The 19,956-nt window shown below is 44.6% G+C and overlaps 1 protein-coding gene across 1 annotated transcript in view; it reads right to left on the bottom strand.

Annotated features, from left to right (window-relative positions):
- The window catches only part of FBXO32 (F-box protein 32), a 41,756-nt gene extending 24,611 nt beyond the window's left edge, over window positions 1-17,145 (bottom strand). The window contains exons 1-2 of the mRNA XM_078686803.1: window positions 16,904-17,145; window positions 10,298-10,410 (exon numbers count right to left, since the gene is read on the bottom strand). Of these exons, the coding sequence (XP_078542929.1) occupies window positions 10,298-10,410; window positions 16,904-17,016 (226 nt within the window). The 5' untranslated portion in view covers window positions 17,017-17,145. The remainder of the gene's footprint in view (window positions 1-10,297; window positions 10,411-16,903) is intronic.
- Window positions 17,146-19,956: the final 2,811 nt, after the last annotated feature.

Genomic DNA, 19,956 nt, shown 5'->3' with positions numbered 1-19,956 from the left:
GCCATATTATATCTAGACTTATGGGTCGAGTATACCAAAGAATTAGAAGAAAAGTATAGATGGCCTGTATCAGGTACATGGGATGCCGAGTGCATCATGCGAGTAGAAGAAGCATTATGGAAAAAGAAATCCAGACAGTCCCAGAAAGATGCCATCGAGTTATGGCGCAAAGAATCTCATAAAAGAACCGAAAAAGAAATCAGAAAGTCAGAGTTAAGTAGAGAATCCTCAGAAAGAGCCCAAGAAAGGGAATTAATCGAAGTAGGTGAACGAGTTAAAGCCGAACAGTCAGACAGACAGAGAAATGCCCTTATCAAGGGTATGTATCCTCTTCTTGCCGAGGGCTTGTCAAAAGCAACCCCGGAAGCACCATGTAATTTCCCGCCGCCATTAGTTCTGATTAAGCTACGTCACAAACCGACCGCGGCTGATATTTTTCTCTCGTCCTATTTGGACGACACAGTCCCAGAATATGCAAATCCTGCTCCGCCAGCTCCTGTAAATAATGAAATTCCTGCTCCTCCAGCTACCGGGGCACCTGTTACAGCACCTGTTACGGTACCCCCGGTCCAGCCCATAGTACAAGTTCCCGCTACATCGGTCACTCTGCCAGCACGAAGAGTATCAGTCGACGATTCCAGTTTAGGGGCCGCGGGGGGAGGTCCTCCTGGTACCCCGCCGCCACACAAACGTGTAACGTTAGTCGAGTAACATGAACGTGCGTTACAGCGTACGCCCAAATATCAGTCCGTTGCAGATATCAGACGAGCTCTCACCGAATGCCGTTATGATCCAGTCCCAGGCGATGATAATATGGTTATATATTCATTGCGTGTAAGACGGGTGACCGAGTATTTGGACACCCTACCGAATATGAGAGAAGATCTAGACAGAATATATCGTTTCATCCGTACAGGAACAGACCCAGAAAGTATTGGCGAAATCATGTCTCTAAGGAAAGCTGAGACTCAGCTCATGCTTTTAAAGTTTCTAATTAATTGTTTAATAAGGGAACAAGATTATCCGACTAAGGATCCGACCGAAATGAGAGTTCTGACAAGGTGGAGTGATAATATAGCCGAGGGAAGACACAAAACACTAAGTAGTATAGACAGTATGTACAAGAAAATTCGTAAGGAAATAATAAGGTTGCACGAGAAACGCAAAGCAGCACAAGTAAGCGAGAAAGAAGACGACTCTGATACTGAAGAGGTAGACGACGAGAATCCCTCCAGAATAGCGTATGTAGGTAAATCTAGACTTCCCGACCGACATTCACGTCTAGAACACAAGAAAGTTTTCCCTCCTCCAGCACCAGAACAAGGTTCTCTTGAACAAGTATTTCAAGCTACCGATCACATCCTGAAATCACGAATCGGTTATAGTGAACTTAGTACTATGCATGAACAAGAACTAGCCCGATCAGCAGTCCGATGGACTACTGATTCTACCACTTTTCCAGACGAAATAGTGGCACAAATGTTTCTGAAACTGCCCCCAGCCGAGCAGCGACTGGTGGGTATGTATATGATCCAGCACCTCATTACACTGTATGAGGGTCAACATTCTGATCCAGGTCCGTTACATGATGTTCTGAACGAGTTGCTCCAGTATAGATGGAGAGGTCTTGGTACCGACTTAATTAGTATCATTCTAGAACAGCGCCACAAATATCGAACGTTTCTGAATCCGCATTTTGTTCATGTCTCACCTCCAGAAAGTAAATCCTTTTACATAGATAGACAGCATCCGTTACGAGAAGTACACCCAGTTAGGACAGCGGGTGGTGAATTAGAACGAGTATTTGTTTACACCCCTATTACAAAGATGGAACTCTTAGAGATGAAGAAATTAATTCCCTGTCACGACAAAGATCCAGCAGGGTTCCATCGAGAATTAAAAGACATGCTCCGTATGGGAGAATACACGTATCCAGATATCATTAAAATGCTAAAGGTCCTGTTGCCCGCAGGGGTATATGAAAAACTCAAGGAAAAAGAATGGGAGGTGGGAGAGAAAAAGATTGATTGGGCAGCTCTAGAAGCTGAAGATAATGCACGTGTACCAGGTACCGGTCTTGGGGACAAATGTAAAGAATTGCCCGAGTTATTGATCCAGGTTTTGCCAAGATTACTAGCCACGAAAAAGGAAGACTGGGATGCAATCTCAGCATGCAAACAGAAACAGGATGAAGATACTAGTGATTTTTATTCTAGATTCGAGAAATGTTTTATTATCAACAGTGGTTTGAAGACAGGTAGCGAGTCATACTCTCATCTTTTTGTTACTAAACTAGTCGAGAATTCAAGTCCACAAGTTAAAAATCGAGTTTTGAAAGTCGAAAGTACTTGGCAAGCTAATACCCCGTCCCAAATGCTTCAGATGCTCCAGTATCACCAGAATAGAATCAGAGAAGAGCAAGAACACGAAAAGAGACGTATGAAAGACACGAAAATGAAAGTACTAGTTGCACAATCTGTTCCACAAGACAGTCAGAAGAGGGGTCCGAATCAAGCCAGTCATCCTGCAGCTCCCGTTAAAGGGGCATGCAATTATTGTAAACAGCCAGGTCATTTTATAAACGAGTGTGCAGTTCTGAAACACAACATAGCAACTGGTAAGACTAAAGAAAGACCACGTCCGCCTAGACAAGAACAAGTTTCACAGACTTCTCAGTCACCACAGAATGCACAACAGACAGTTCCAGCACCGCAGCCTATCGCTGCAACACAGCATGTTACACAGCAGATGTACCAGTATGCTCAGTCAGAGTATCCAGAATATCAACAGTATTCATGAAACAGCCTAGAGAGGGAGGTAGGCTTGCCTCTCATCGAGATACCTGTAGATCAAGAGGGTCCCTATGTACACAGTCAAGTATTAGGGAAAGACAGAAAGTTTTTGATTGATACAGGGGCAAGTAGGACTACTATCAGTCATGACGAGGTTCCAGGGGCTCCGCTCTCAGGCTCTAGAAATGTTTCCCTTGGATTTTCAGGAAAGCCTATTGTGAACAAGATATCAAAGCCAGTTACTCTAGAAGTTGGTCCATTGTCCCGAACTACTGATTTATTACTTACGAAGTCATGTCCAGAAAATTTGTTAGGCATTAAGACATTAAAAGAATTAGGTGCAGTAATTTGCTGTTCCCCAGAAGGAATACGTTTGTTTTTAAGGGACTATAAAGGTCACTATGTATTACGAGATTTTGATCCAAGATTGTCTAATGTTCCGCAGCATCTATGGGCGCAAGGTCCAACTGATGTAGGTTTTATGCGAATCACACCCCATCGTGTGACCCTCAAGCAAGGTATAGTCCTGCCACGAATCAGACAGTACAAATTGCCACCTGAGGCTGTAGCAGCCTTATCCAAAATTATTGACGAGCTTATTGTTCAAGGAGTGGTTGTAGAAACTGACTCCAATGTATGTAATTCTCCTATCATTCCAGTCATGAAACGTACTGATCCAAATGCACCTCCAGTATATCGATTAGTGATTGACCTTCGAGAACTTAATAAATGTATTATACCCCAGTATCCAGTAGTCCCAGATATTTCATCCCTATTGACAGCTATTGATTCTGAAGCTACATTTTTTACTGTCATCGACCTCAAGAACGCATTTTTCAGTGTCCCCATTCACCCAGACAGCCAGTACCTTTTCGGTTTTTGTTTAAATGGAAGGAGCTATAAATTCACACGAGCTCCTCAAGGTTTCACAGAAAGTCCTAGTATTTATAGTCAAGCACTTGAGAGACAACTAGACAATATTCACATGCCAACTGACACTGCCCTGCCTATGTCGATGATCTACTGATCACAGCCCGTTCTGAACGTGACTGCGAGCGAGCATCACTTACGGTCCTGTATTTTCTGGCCGAGCAGGGGCACAAGGTGTCCCCTTCCAAATTACAATTCTGTGTCCAGCAAGTGATCTACTTAGGCCACTTACTGTCCAAGTGGGGTAGGCAGTTGACACCAGACCGTATCCAGTTAATAGCGAGTCTTCCACAGCCCAAGACACAGAAGGAGGTACGAGCTTTTATTGGCCTCACTTCTTACTGCAGACAATGGATTCCTCAGTATGCATTTCTAGCTAAGCCACTGATACAGTTAACGACACAGGAGGCAGCCGTATCGACTGTCCTCCCTTGGACATCTGAACATACACTTGTTTTTAATGAATTAAAGAAAGCCTTATGCCAAGCACCTGTTCTAGCTACACCGAACTACAGTAAGCCTTTTACACTTTTTGTCACAGAACGTGATGGTACTGCATTATCTGTTCTCACACAAGATCAAGCAGGACAGTACAAGCCCTGTGCTTATTTTTCGAGCACATTAGATCCAGTAGCCCAGGCTTTGCCTGCGTGCCTCAAGTCAGTTGCAGCTACAGCTCTAGCTATCAGACAAAGTGATTCCATAGTGTTAGGACACTCCCTGACAGTACAAGTTCCACACTCTGTGGAAGTTCTTTTAAACCGAACACAGACTCAGCACTTGACAATTGCACGTTTAACAGGTTATGAACTGACACTGTTCCAGCCACACATAGAAATCAGACGCTGCAACGTTTTAAATCCAGCTACACTGTTACCGTTAGTTACTTCAAATCCTGCCACACATGACTGTGTGGAAGTCATTAATACTATGACTAAGCCAAGACAAGACCTGACAGACATTCCATTACCTAATCCGGACCTCACACTTTATGTGGATGGTTCATGTATGAGAACTAGTACAGGAGAACTAGTAGCCGCGTATGCAGTGACTACTGACACCGAAGTTATAGAAACACATCGTATTGACACCCTGTCTGCTCAAGCAGCAGAGCTAGTTGCTCTGACCCAAGCCTGCATACGTGCCAGGAACCTGAAAGTAAACATATATACAGATTCACGTTACGCATTCGGAGTTGTACACGACTTCGGAGTGCTCTGGCAGGAGAGAGGTTTCATGACTTCTCATGGAACCAAGATTCAGCATGGTCTCCTCATTCAAGCTCTGTTAGATGCAATACATTTACCGACAGCTATCGCTATCATGAAGTGCAAGGCACATACGAAAGTCACTGACATTATTTCCCAAGGTAATGATCTAGCAGATCGAACAGCCAAGCTTACAGCTCAGACTCCAGACATTCCAGTTAACACGACACAGACATTCACTCCAGAACAGACTACTTGTATGACAGTTAAGGACCCCACACAAGATGTCATAGACATACAGTTACATGCCACTCCCGAAGAAATCAAGAAATGGTCCGAACAAGGAGGGGTCCAGACAGATCAAGGATGGGTGACGAAGGGAAAAGCCACATGGTTTCTCCCCGACTCTATGGTTCAAGTCATTATTAATACCGCACATAGTCCAGCACATCTAGGAGAAAAAGCTATGTTAGACAGTATCCAGAACCTTTGGTTCAACAAGCACTTACGAGCTGCAGCCAAGCAGAAAGTACGTACCTGTATGATATGTTGTCAGTTCAATCCAGGTAAAAGTGTCCCGGTGGAACAAGGTGGATTCCAACCTCCTGACCACCCTTTTGAAGTCCTCCAGATGGATTACATTCAGATGGAGCGATGTCGAGGTTTCAAGTATGTCCTCGTAGTTGTATGCGCTTTGTCCAGATGGACAGAAGCATATCCAGTTCCAGATTACACAGCTGCGACCACTGCCAGGCAGTTGGTTCGTGAATTCTTTCCCCGCTATGGACTCCCTAGGGTCGTGTATTCTGATAACGGCCAGCCATTCTCATCAGAGTTAATGAAACATGTTTCCCTTTTGTTAGGGTACCAGTGGAAGTTCCATTGTGTGCGCCATCCTGAAGCAGCCGGTCTCGTAGAGAGACATAATCAAACCCTGAAAATCCGTATTGCCAAGATATGTCAAGAGAAAGGTGTAGACTGGCTAGTTGCCCTGCCAGTTGCTTTATTCTTTATGCGCATGGTTGCACATTCCAGATCAGGTCTGTCCCCTTATGAGGTCGTATTCGGCCGCCCCCCAAATATGTGGGGTACACCTAGACCCCGCAGTATTACAGATGTTTCCAGTAATATGCTGACAGATTACCTAGCTTCCTTGATGTCTGCCCTACATTCTTGTCGTTCACAGGTTGCCGCCGCATTTCCAGACAATACTGAAGTGAAACCGCATGAGGTCATTCCCGGCGACCTCGTGTTGGTCAGGAACTTTGATCGTTCAAGTCCGCTGGAGCCTCGCTGGAAGGAGCCGAGACTTGTCCTTCTGACCACCCGTACGGCCGTGAAGTTGGAGGGCCGTAAGGGATGGGTCCATCTGTCTCACGTCAAGAAGTTTCATGGACTCCGAGAAAAGACATTTGCCAAGAACATTTTTAAGGACTGCCAAAATCCTAAAGACTGCCCTATTCTCAAGGACTGTCCCGCTACTGACTTTGAAATCAAGCCCTCCCTGTTAGAGAAAACTCCGCAGCAGGAGTATAAGTTAAAGCTCCGGTCTAGTAAAATAAGTCAGCCAGTTTAATTGTCTAAGTCCCCCTCGGGTGAAACGGTTAGACAGGTTTCTGACATGTATAAGATAGACCCCCACAGAGAGAGAGTTAGTCAAAACTCTATCAAATGTATCATTGTTCTAAGTTTTCTTCTATTTTTGAGTTTGATGGTTACCTGCACAAGTTATGCATTGCATTTATGTTTTCCAATTTCTCATGTAAATACGTTTTCTAATGCTACAGTAGAGCACACATTTAGTGATCTGCCTCCTCACGAGTTATCCTATCGTCTTGCTATGCGTAATAACACATTCATCAGAATGTTACACTATTCACACCAGACCAGCAATGCCACTAATTGTTGGGTGTGTGGTCGACTCCCCCCTTTCCAGACACCGAAGGGAGTTCTGCCACTCTTTCCTTATACGTTTTCACATAATGGTTCGTGTGGAGCATGGTCCACGTTAACGTCATCTTCAAATGATATGTCCCTTCTGAACAGAACATGTTTTCCAGACAAGCAAGGTCTCCCCCATAGAACAGGGTTAGATCTAGAAAATGAAGTATATGATTTAGGTAATTATTCTTCGAATTTCATGGTCCTGAATGTTCAGTCTGATACTACTCCAGACTTGCCTGCTATTTCAGTACTACCAGTCAAAGGCGAATTATGTGTCAGAAAGAATGGTTCCGCACATGTAGGACATAGTGATTGTATTACTACTGTCGAGTATAGTGCCAGTGGGAAACCTATTTTCAAAGCCTCACGTCATTCTTATTTTGTTTGTGGTCAGACCGCATATGTTCGTCTGCCCCTCGATTGGGATGGAACATGTTACATTGCCTTCCTACTGCCACCAGTTTTTCTAGCCCCATCTGATTATCATAGAAACACACATCTAGTACACGTCAGACATAGACGGGAGATCGAGTCCCCAATTGTCGATCAAACTGAAACTGCTCTAGAACAGTATCAAGATTTCAATAAAGGTTTCTTTTTCTTTATAGGACCTGTCCAGAATAGTAAGTTAATACGTAGGTTAACCAGAACCCTTGAAGCAGTAGTGAATGAGACTACTTCTGCTCTAGGTAACTTAACCGAAGAGCAATCTGCTATGAGATTTGTCGTGCTCCAAAATCGTCTCGTTCTTGACGTCATACTGGCCGATAGAGGAGGAGCATGTAGAGTCATCGGATCTAGTTGCTGCATTTTCATTCCTAATAACGCGCCGTCTGTTTATTCAGCTATAACCAGACTTCACAAAATTGCCCATCAGTTACACCAGAATCCAGGCACCTGGACATGGTCCAGTTGGCTCTGGAGTATCATATCTGCCTGGGGATGGAAAGTATTGTCATTTCTAGGTATTGCAGTAATGATCATATTCAGTTGCTGCCTCTGTATACAATGTGGCCCTGCGATTTGCGGCATTTGTGCTACCTCTTGTATTCCTAGTCCTAAATCCCGTTCCAAGACAATTCGAGACGAGCAAATGATGCTATACGAAATGATAGATGGTATCATGAATATAGATGTTTCCTGATGGAAACGTAGGGCACAAGGAGGGAATGTGGAAAAGTAAATTTTGCCATGTTATATGTGCCTACGTGTTCCCCATGTTATGATATATGTGCATGATCGATATGCATGTATTCCCCTCTGATCAATTAAAAGACGCAATTACAGTTGTGTCCATCTCTAGTATGCCAGTTTCCAGTTCTCGTGAATACAACGAATATCAGGCCTATGTAATCCTACGTTGCCACATTTTACAGTGTGCACGTTAATTCATTGAATTGTCCCCGTTTCTAGGCCTCAAAAGGGCCCGGACTCAGATTCAGCTCCTGTTTCCTGAACCCTCTCCGAGGAGCGATACAGCCCCCACCTGTATCCCTGACCCTTCACTTACTTCATGCCTCGCAGTGCCCGGCTCGGCCTGGTTCTGCCTGCCAGTCTGCCAAGAGTATGTTATGTTTCTAGTTATCAGTCCAGCCCTCCTTCTCTGCATTCCTAAGCTACTGAATCGCATCAATAGTTTCCGTCATGGTCTAGCCTTTATGTCTCCATGTAAGAGAAATACTGTATTAATATTCATAGAATATTCCTCGCACACTCACTACATATAGAATTATGTATGCACCAGTCTTAGTGTCTGTTAGCCTTTACCCTGATAACTTTTGGATTCTATCAACATGTTCTCTAAACACTAGATACTAGATAGGCTTTAGGTACATGTCGCTCTGACACTCCAGACTTTCGTCTCCTCTTCTAGCGCAGAAGTCATAGCCCCCCAGTTCTCCCTAGTAACACGTCATTGCCAGTTTGCGCGCACCACTAGGTTAAAGGTCCCAGCTGCTCAGGTAGCCCCCTCCATGTTTCCGCCCCTTTTTATGACATATTCTGTTACGTTTACATCACATGTCTATGTATACGCCCTGTACACACCTCTTGTTACACCCACTTTATGCCTTATCTTTCGCGACTGCTACAAACCACGCCTACTGCTACGCCCCCTGTATTGACTGTAATATAAATGTTTTAACTATATATACACTTGTGCACTGTTATTAAAAGCTAGCGCTCCTTTGTCCCTGCCCCAGGCAGCTGCCATCCTATCCCCGTACAGGCTGTCCTGTTCCAGTCCTTTATGCCTAATTAAAGCCTGTCAACTCTAGCTACCTCGTATCTTGACTCTTATTTATTGAGCTATCTATTTGTATGAGTATCCTGAAAAATAGTACCGGTAATTAATTATTTATTTACCACAAAACCATCAGGACTACCCTTCTGCACTACAACAAGGGAAGAAGTTCCCCATGGTCGCAGTTTGACACGCTGAAGGACGGATCTGATATTTGGCCAGCTTTGGATGCTGTTTATACAGGAAGAGGATTGGTCACCTACATGGTCTTCAGTGCTATAAAGTGAGAATATGGTACATTGCAATGCGATTTGTTACATCGCGTGCTTTCACAATGCGGTCATTACAACGACTGCGTTGTTAGTACGCGATGCGTTTATATCGCAAATCATTACAATGACTTGCACAAGGGGACGCGCTGGACTTAGGAATAGTAATAATTACTATTCCTACTCCAGTTTGCGCAACAGTAGGGAAGGTGTTGGAATTCATTCCAATACCTCAGCGCCCCCTAGTGCAAGTCGTTGCAATGTAAATGCATTGCGTACTAACAACGCGGTCGTTGTAACAACCGCGTTGTAATGATACAGCAATGTAATGACAGCGTTGTAAACGCTGTTTCCCATAAAGTGATGGTCCATAACAAGCCAGCACTTTACAAAGGAATTGCATGAATACAGTAGTGCGTCATCCACTCGAGCAAGAGGTTATTTAAGTGGATAAAAGAGCATGCCTCTATTGTTCCTATCAAAAGAAGCTTGTGTGGGCTGACCAATAGAGATCCTATGTATATCTTGTATACTGATGTCTTGTCATAAAGTCCAATCTTGCTTCTGGTAATGGTGTAGGTAAAACAACAAAACATGTCAATAAGGCCCCTGATAAAACTTATATGTCTCCTGCTAATCAAAGATCTTATGTCAAATCTTGCTTTTGTTAATAATGTACGTAAACAATAAGCATGTCACTATGGCCCCCAGTTAAACGCGCACTTATGTTCTGCTCAGAGATCTTTCCCTGAATCTTGCTTTAGTACTTTCCTAATATAAAAAGCTCTACGGTCCTACCAGACAGAAGGCTTCCATGGATGTGGTCTTTGGTAATAGCGCACATATGAGATACGCTTGCCACAAGCAACCCCAAAGCAACCAGATAAAACACCTTGCTGAAACAAGCCTTACGTTGAATCTTCGCTTTGTTATTTAATAAGTCCTTCTTCCTCTTCTTTGCCACCACGTCATAGTTGTTGCTGTTGAAAAGGTTCTCCTTATTGAATTCATCCTTCTTGCAGTAACTGCAAATGACAAAGACAAGAATGCAGTGCAGTGTTAAGGTAGCTACACAAATGATATTACTTGTACTCCCTATTCCTGGATACAAACTGGTCAATTTTCATAAATGAAAAAACACACAAACTCTTCTCCAAAGTGATAAATTAACTTTGTAACTACTCCAAAACTAGAACTGGCTTATAATTTTGCAATGGGGGCAAGCACCTTCTATTATTCTTTGTTGCATTTCTATTCAAATTGAACAAAAGCTGTGCCCACGTGTTGTCACCAATTAGATACTTTAGATATTTTGTAAAGCAAAAATCCCTCTTTCGTCTAAGCAAAGTGGAATCTCAAACGTTAACATACCTTGCAATGGAACACAACATTTATATTTTCTGAAATTACTAACATCTCCAAAAATCTAGTTATTTCATTCTGCTGTAATAGCGCCTTGGGCAGATTCCTCAGTTGGCCCCTACTGCTGTAGCCTCACCCGTCTACAGGGCAGGACAGCCACCCATATGCATTACTGCTCTGGCCATCACCAGTGTGGAGAATTGTGGCTCAATGGTTAGAGCGGCAGACCCTGATGCAGTAGTCTAGCCCGGGACCAGGGTTCAATTCCCCGCCTCGGCGGGTATTGGGCTCAAAAATTCCACGGACCTGATAATTCTCGCTTCGGTGCCTATTCTAATCATGGAGTCCCACTCTGCAACTCTGGGCAATAGCTTGCTTAATCTCCACAACGGCCCCCACAACGCTAAGGATGCCTGGCCTCCACCTTGGGGGTGCCCAGGAGTGGACACCTCACAGGGAAAGCCAGGATGGGTTCCACAGCCGTATTCGTACAAGCGCCTTGAGACCCTCGTGGGTGAGTAGTGTGCTATACAAGTATCAATTTACATTTACAGCCTGGAGGAACATCCACCCACAGCCATTACCCTGTAGGCATCACCGGTCTGGAGGAAAGGCCATCCAGTTGCACACGTCATCGCTTTGCATGTGCCGGCTTGAGACGATCCCAACCTGCTGAAGAGGCTGGTGCAACCGTATCTATCCATCACGATGAGGCACGTGGCTCCGGGAGAGGCAGTCTCGCAAAGCAATAGTTCTAAGGGGGAAGCGGCTGGCACCAACTGGAGACAACCACTGAAGCATTAAATACTGCTTAGCTGCAACCAGCAACAGTAAACAACTCTCAGAACCTTCAAATAGTTTGCATGCAGCAGAAGATAAGCAGAAAGGTTTAGAGTTAACATGAGAAGACTAGATATATTTAACACCATCATTCGGAAGGTGGGGGCAAGAAGAATGGGGGTTGGGGGTTGGGGGTGGGGGGAGGGAGGGAGGATGGGAGTGTTTGTGTGCTGGGGGTGGTCCTGGAAAGGGAGTTTGAACAGTACCTAGCACTTGGCTGCTGCAGGAGGCTTTTACTGCCACAGTTTGTTTCCATGCCTTTATTTATCTTTGCTTCAAGGAAGAACATCGCCTCTGTCCTCTGGACAACACGCCATCGCTAGCACAGAGTACAGTACGATATGTCCTACACTTTAACCCAAGTAGCGTTTTTCGCAGCATCTGCTGGTCTTTAAGGAGTACATTATCGGGCACCATTTTGTCAACTCTTCAAAAACAAGCATTGGCAAAGCCAACAGGTTTCGCCTATGTGAAATCTATCGACTTTGTCAAAGTGTTTTTTTATATGTTGCACAGCAAAAAACACAACAGAGAGCGGGAGTGTTGAAGAAGAGGGACTGTAGACACATGCAAACCGATTTTATTTGTAATTACTTGCAGGAGCCTGCAGCAAGTGAAAGGACACTGGCTGCAGACACAAAGCTGTGCTTGCTCCATGCTTCACGGCAGGAGCAAATGGGGAAGCCCCAGGAGAAGGCTGAGGTGAGGAGGAGACTCTGACCAATGAAAAGCAAGGAAACTAGAGTGACATGGGGGCCCGCCAATGAGTGGGCTCCAATCCAGTTTTAAGATTTTTTTTTTTAATTCATAGGCGATTTCGCAAGTATAGCGCAAGGGCTGTGCAGGTGAAATCTAACCAGGCAGTTTAACTCTCTGCAGCATTTCCGTTCTCCTGTGGGGGCGTTCTCCTGTGGGGGCGTTCTCCTGTGGGGGCGGTATTGCAGCTCAAGGAGATAACCCAAATCCGGCTACTGCCCTTCACCTCTGAGCCCAAAAGTATCATCTGCTGCGTCCCTCAAGGTTCGTCCCTCAGACCGACCCAGTTCAACATCTGACACCCCTGGCCGACATTGTCAGAACCCATGGCCTCAACATATGCAGATGACACCCAGCTCATCCTCTCGCTCACGGAATACCCCTCCATCACTAGAACCATCTTCCATAATGCCATGACGAATGTCACCAACTGGATGAAGACTGACTGCCTGAAGTTAAACAGACAACACAGAAGTGCTGATTTTTGGGAACAGCTTCCCATGGGACGACACTCACTGGCCCGCCGAAATCGGGCCAACACCCTCACAGTCAGACCATACCTGCAATCTCAGCATCAGCTCTGTGTGGCATTCAGCACTGGTCTTAACAACATGATCCTGCCACAAAGTCTGACCTGGACATTACAGACACATGACTAGCCAGGTTCTTCCGTAAATTCTACCACTGATCAGAAACTTGGGAGTTTCTCTACCTCTGCAGACGTGCTCTCGTAGGGGTCCACGGCCATCTTGTAGTTCCAGTATACACAAACTCACAGTTTCCCAAAACTCTGCCACTAAAACACAGACGTCTACTCCCTTATGTTTACTCCTACATATGGTATAGATTTCCTTCTCGCATTGGATTCCCAATGAATGAAAGGCTCAATACTGGAATGTACTAAGGTCCTAAATTTGAAGCAATTTTCCAATTCAATTAAAAATTACTCATGCAGATTTTCCATACAGTGGAAAGTATGCACGCGTAAATCATGCAAAATTTTACATTAGCACAATTCACTTTTTACCCCGGGGGAAAAAGCTGCGCTCAGATGTAGAGAAAAAATACACTAACATTCTAGGTTTGCCTTTTGATGAAGAATTGCTCTACCAGACCACATGTATAAAGAAATATGACACATTTGACATACGGTCAAGAAATAAGATGCTGTACGAGACATATTTGCATCAGTACCGTTTGGAAGGTGGCTTGTTGGGCTGTGCATTAAAAAGCACACTAGAAGTGCATGTGTGCACTGCGACATGCAATGGTGCAATAGCGAAATGAGTGGGGATGTTTAAAGACATCCCTGGTCCAACCTGCATTGACATTCACAATAGTGCTCACATTCTGAGACACACTAGTGAGTGTGCGTAACCAAGGCTGCTGCTGGCAGTTCAGGGCTGTGTCACGCGACAGCTCCAGAGAAGGAACTAACAGTCACCAACTCCATTTCACAAGGGAGGAGCTTCAGCGAATGTGTGCATGGGCCTGTAGATCTAGCTCATGATGTAAGCGTCTGTGGCGTCTTAACCTCTCCTAACAAAAACAGGCACTATCAAAGCCAATAAGTGTGGCCTTGTGATGTCAGTGCTTTTAATGTTGTTTTATTGCATGTATATGCTACACAAATAAAAACCACAGAAACAATACTGCGACCTAATCTTTTTTAGTATTATTATTTGCGGCTGAGACAGGAATAACAAACTAACCAAGCACTCAAATCACAGACAGCTACGATATATTTAAACACTTGTTTGCAGCAACTTAAAAAGCAGATAGAATATAAATTCCCAACCAATAGGCAGTTGAAGTGCAAGCAAAATACATATTTGGTATTTAATGTTAAAATAAAAAAACTTTTTTTTTTGCTATCAAAAAAAGCACACTTAAAACATGCACAAAGTTGTCACTTAAATCAAAAGAACTGTTTTAAGGCAGATGAGAACAACGTGCACAGGCTTTGTGTAGTCTCTGAAAGTGAACGGAGCCAGTAGTTGAAGTGGGCTGTGCTGTGGTGGGTGAAATCAAAACAGGCCAATGGATGAAGCTTGTAGACCAAAATCCCCGTTTATGTATATTATGTATTTTTAAGTGAAAAACAATAGTCTGGCAAGGCAGCTAATACTAAAAAAAATATACATAAGGTCAAAACTAAAAATATACTTGCCCCTTTAACTAATTACTGCTTGTGGTGCACACAAGTTATATAACTTAATATAACTGAATAATTGATATCTCTGAATAATTAGGATATATTAGGTCCTACAGAACTGTAAAAGAGCCTTGAGAAAGCCCCTGCCACAAAGGCATTGTAAAGGGTGAAACACGTGTTCTGCAAACACCAAGTACAAAATAAAATAACTTAGAACAGAAGCCTTTGCATGTAAGTGTCGTTTCTCTAATCCTTGATACGGACGACCTCAGTACCGAGACTAAGTAGATATCGATCAGGAGCACAAGACACAGTAATAATACACGTTCACCCCTGAGGAGGAGTTGGCCCAACCCCTGGAGAGTGTTCAACGAGTTTTCCAGCAGATTAGTAACAATCTTAAAAGCATTGTGGGTAAGGAGGGAGCAAGCTTGCATAACTCACAAAAACAGTTTAAATAGGTTCTTGTTTACAAGATGAATCCGTTTAACCAAGGACTCTGTGCCCCGGTCCTTGGTTTCGGTTTATCATCATAATGCACTCTGGGGGTGCTAAAGTACCACATCTAAAAACAATGATTGATAACAGTCCACCACTGGTGCTGTGTGTCCTTGGAGGTGTGACGTCTTCTGCTAACATTATGTCTTGGTGGCCTTTCTTGCTTGCACAATGTTAGGTAAATGTTTCGTTTTTATATCGCTCATTTTACGAGGCCTGGTTTGTAAGATGGTGTTCCACTGGCCGCCAAGAGCACTGATCTGAAGTAATTCGCCCAGGATCACACGGTTACATTGTTAAAATTTGGAAGCCGGAATCATAACTCAGGTGCCCTCGCATCGCAGCCGACAATTTAGCCACCAGCCCACATCCTGCAGGGAAGGGGGGAGCTGCACATCACATGCCTGTGACAGAGCGTCTGCGCGCACCAGCCGCAGCCTGCCCCCCTCCTCAGCGCTGCACGGCCGCGGCCCAGCTCCGCCAGCGGCTGAGTCACTGTTTATACCCGCCCGCCCCCGCAAAGCAGCTTTCTGGGGATCAACAGAACGTGAGAGCTGAGGAGCGGATTAACCTCTCCAGCCCAGCTGGGCGCTCTGCACGCGCCTATGATATATGGACACTCTCCCCGACAGACATATTTATAACAAAAAAGGTAGTATTCAGGTTGTTCTTGCGATAAAAATCTGAGAATACAACATTGTAGCTTCGATATCTCGGTGTTCGATCAGACATGCAAGGGGCACGAGGGAAGACAGAAATAACAAATGCGTCAGAGCAGACACCGAGGCTCGCCAACGCGGCATCAATGCAGGGGGGGGGGGGGCGGCTGTACAGAGAGCGCCAGTGACAAGGGAACTAAGAAAACAAAGCAAAGATGCGGAACGTGCGTGCACATTTCTGGTGCACATTTGAAAACATGGACACCTATAGGGAGGTATGGGTGAATGTCCTGGATGTATCTTCGGTCTGGGATAGAAAATAGGCCCGGGCTCTGAAATAAAAGGGTCTATTAGCAAATCAGAAAGCTAAATAAAAAGTTTCCCACATTCTTCAACTCATGGCAGTGCTGAACTTGTAAAGACACGCGGTGTTGGCGTTTTGCAAGCTATAGGAGGCGCCGAGGCAGCATGCATTTGTGGTTGCTTCTGTCAATGTCCGTGGTGAGATCAGGTAAATTACCTGTAAAAAACAAACCATCAGACCATAAAACAGTCCCCCAAACAGACACAATACTAGCTCACACACAGACCCATCAGACCAGCTCTTCTGCTCTGCCAGGTTGTCCTATGGGCCAGCCCGCCCCTGACACCCGGTGCACAGCAGCGGAAAAAGGCAAACAGGAATAACAGAGGGCAGGGAATGGAGGACTTGGAAAGTTGACAACGTCATTTCCTGGTCAGAACGCAGGAGCAGTATGTCTGTGGGCTCCGCTCCGAGTAAAGCCTGGAACAGCCCGTCTCCTGCGGGCCCCGTAATCTCTCTGGATAGAGGCGATGGCACAGACTGGTAATCCACCCATCATAGGCCTAAACCCACACTTGTAATAACAAACTGTAAACGGATTTGTCTGTTGCACGCCCAACCACTGTCTCTCGGTCTTCTGTGTCAAGTGTAACTCACTCTCCCAGTAGTCCTGGCCCTCCGCAGCATCTACAATACCAGAGGTGAAACCACAAGTACCAGCACGCACAGACAAATCCACACAGGCTCGTAATCGTATAACCCACGCTCACATAACATGACACCAAGTGAGGCCTCAAACCTACATGTTAATACTAGGATATTTTGTTTTCAGATCGTACAGACAATATAAAGCGCCTGGAAGCAGAACCGGCTGTGAAGGGTCCGCCTCGGTGCATAGTCCTTCTGAGGAATGACTGTAGTGCTTCTAGCCGCCTCTCACTCACCTGCCGAGGTCATTAATATAGTTGACTTTCTCTTCCAAAAAGCGTTTCCACCCGTCATCGGTTTTCACCCAGTTCTGCCCCGGGGACCGCCAGTCCTGCCCTAAGAACGGCATCTTCGGGGGTGCTGATGAGAGGTGAGAGTGAGGGGGGTGTGAGGGGGATACTGCGCGCTCCTCGGCCCGGCCCGGCTCTTGTCCTCTCGGGGATATCTGTCCGCTCTGCTGAGATCTGATTTTCTGCCCGACTGCTCCCCCAAGCTGCATTTATATCAGCTGCCTTTGTTGCCGGAAATGTGCGCTGCTCCGCCCCCGACTCGAGCACGTGGCTTTGTTGATGCACTAATCTCTGTTGTTGCAAAATCCGGACCGCCAGTGGAAACTTTGTACCACGTGCTCTCTGCTGCTGTTGCTACCCGACTCTGCACCTCAGGAGCAGCTGCTCGTCTGCAGCAGGAGCCAGTCAGGAACCGATCAGACACAAAGCACAGGTAGAAGAAACAGGATCTCCGCAGCCAATCAACCCTCGCTGTAGGAGGGGGGATAGGGGGGATTATTCGTAATTCATTCTCGCCTCTGCTGTTTGCACTGGCACTGCGCTGCTTGGAATGTCTGCAGTCCGCATCTCCCTGCCCTTTGGAAAGATTCTCTCTTTCTCTCTTTGGTTTACAATTTCCAATTTTGTGTGTGTAACTAAGCAGCCCTGGAAATGGATACACCTCCATGCAATGCCAGTGAAACTCCCAGGAAATATGTAATATATATTTGTCCAACCCTCAACTCTTCTTAAAATGTAATCTTGAGGGAATTTGCAACTTGTATATATGTAACTCTAACCGCGAATATCTGTAGTAGACATATGTACTTATTACCTTTCTTATGTGAGTTTAGAGTTTATTTGTTTCGTATAGTTTATGTTATTCAGGTACGCTGAAGTCCTTATGTAATATAACTGGTCCTATTGTAAAGCGCTCTGTGATACCTTTACGTAAAGTTTGCGCTATATAAAAACGCATAAATAAATAAAGGACATCGATTCCCTAAAAAGCCAGGTTTAGAGGAAGTGACATCACATGCTCTTTGACCCCCGATCATATCACTAGAAGGGACATCATGTGACCTTTGATCCTGAAGACATTAACAACAGTGAATTAGAAAAAAAACTAGAATGAATAATAATGAAAACAAATATTTAATGTGCATTTTTCTATTCAGTCAAAATTGGAAAATTATTGATGGCCCCAAAACTGTGAAATACTGAGCAAACATCAAGTGGCAGCTTTACTAAGATGTCACGCAACGCATTGCAGCAACTAAAGTTGCTCTGCTACCTGGCTTACAATAGAGAGCAGGATAGCACCATAGTTACTGAGATATGGTGCTGTTTTCCTGTCTCCCTGCGCTGCCACACTTTAGGCTGCCATGCACCAACGCACACTCCCTTGTACAATAGGAAAAGCGTGTGTACTTCTAGTCAACCACAGGGTTTGTACTGGAAGGGGACCCTTGTAGTGTAAAAACTATGCTTTAATACTTTTCCAACTCTGTATGTGTTCAGAGCAGCGCATGTGAAGTTGGAAAAATGTGGAGAGTGGTTGCCTGAGAACGCCAATGTACCATCCATGGCACACCCCCTTGACTCAAAGATGCACAAAGCAGTGCAGAGAGCTGTCTTGTTTTACCTCAGGCAAGTTTCCAACGTAAATCATGTTTTGTGTTGGAAAGTAAATCCGACCACAACGCTTCACATCAAGTTCGTGGTCCAAAAGAAACACACCCAGCGTGAAGTGTTAGTAAATCTAGGCCCAAGTTTCAATTGAAATGAAGGTGTTCTAAGCCGAGCCTGCAATTTCAGTTGCAACATTGTCAGCCTCAATGGAACTAAATTGCAAACTTTTAGTGAGGGCTTTAGTGTAATTTTTAGGTGGGTATGCAGCACCACAGATTGTACAATAATTATGAGACTTTTTTACTCAAATGCACCTATTTCGTTGTTATCTTTAAATGCAATACAGTCCAGTCCTCACTTCAATTGAAACTTCATGTTTGCTCAGTAATTCACAGCTTCACGTGTCATTCATTTAGCAATTTTGAATGGATAGAAAAATTTCCACTCAAAAATATTATATTTTCCTAATAAATGGTCATCTCCAGCCATTAACAGATGAAAAATGAAACATTTGTAATCTTACATTTACATTTACATCCTCAAGCCTTCCTTGTTAATCCCTGCTACTTACACAGTGCTGAAGTTTGTGCCTCCAACAGTGGCTTGTGACATGACCTCATTCAATTCAAGTAATCGCAGACAGAGGGCATGACAGGCTCAACAAGCTTCCCTTCCCCAGATAGTGATGTTCCAGTGTGAGCTTGGTGAAGTGAACAGTGCAAGTTTTCCCTAAGACTTTCCATAACTGTGTTAGCAAATCCCAGGACAGATGTGTGGAAATTATTGTTTTCCAGGAAAAACTGAGCAAAGGTAAAAAATACAAATAAAAACTCTGGAGAGCCGCAAACCAATAAAATCACGTTTTGCCCTGTCAGGTCTCGCAAGCTGCAGTCTAGAGGTCACAGTTGCGAACCCCTAAATTACTTTATGGGAAACACATTTAAATGGTCTGATATCCCTATAAACACACATGTTCCCTGACATGCATGTAACATAATGATACTGAGAAAAAAGTTCAGATATGAGAGAATATGTTAAAATCTGTTTTTTTCTCTTATAATTCATAATTTTGTAAAGCATGAACAAATCACCCCTGAAGGGTATCAAGGCACTGGAGGCGATTAAGTTAGATTTTGCCCAGAGTCACATGATGCTGAGCTGAGCTGCCGCCGGCACCAGGATCTAACTGTGAGCCCTGCACTCCGGAGTCTGCCGCCTGGCCGCTGAGCCATACCTCTCCCTTTCCTTGATGAACCAAAGTCATTTTCCCAATTGTGGTTATGAGAATTCAAAAATAATATAGGAAGACTATTACCAGCGTTAGGACCTCAAGGTCGGTAGATGAGCTCTTGTGCGGATGATAATGAGCACCTTGGGATTAGCCAAGA

The sequence above is a fragment of the Lissotriton helveticus genome, chromosome 4_1 (genome assembly GCF_964261635.1).
Source record: "Lissotriton helveticus chromosome 4_1, aLisHel1.1, whole genome shotgun sequence".
In the NCBI taxonomy this organism is placed as follows: Eukaryota; Metazoa; Chordata; class Amphibia; order Caudata; family Salamandridae; genus Lissotriton; species Lissotriton helveticus.
The sequence above is the reverse complement of the archived record's forward strand: the minus strand, read 5'-3'. Positions and strand labels throughout refer to the sequence as shown.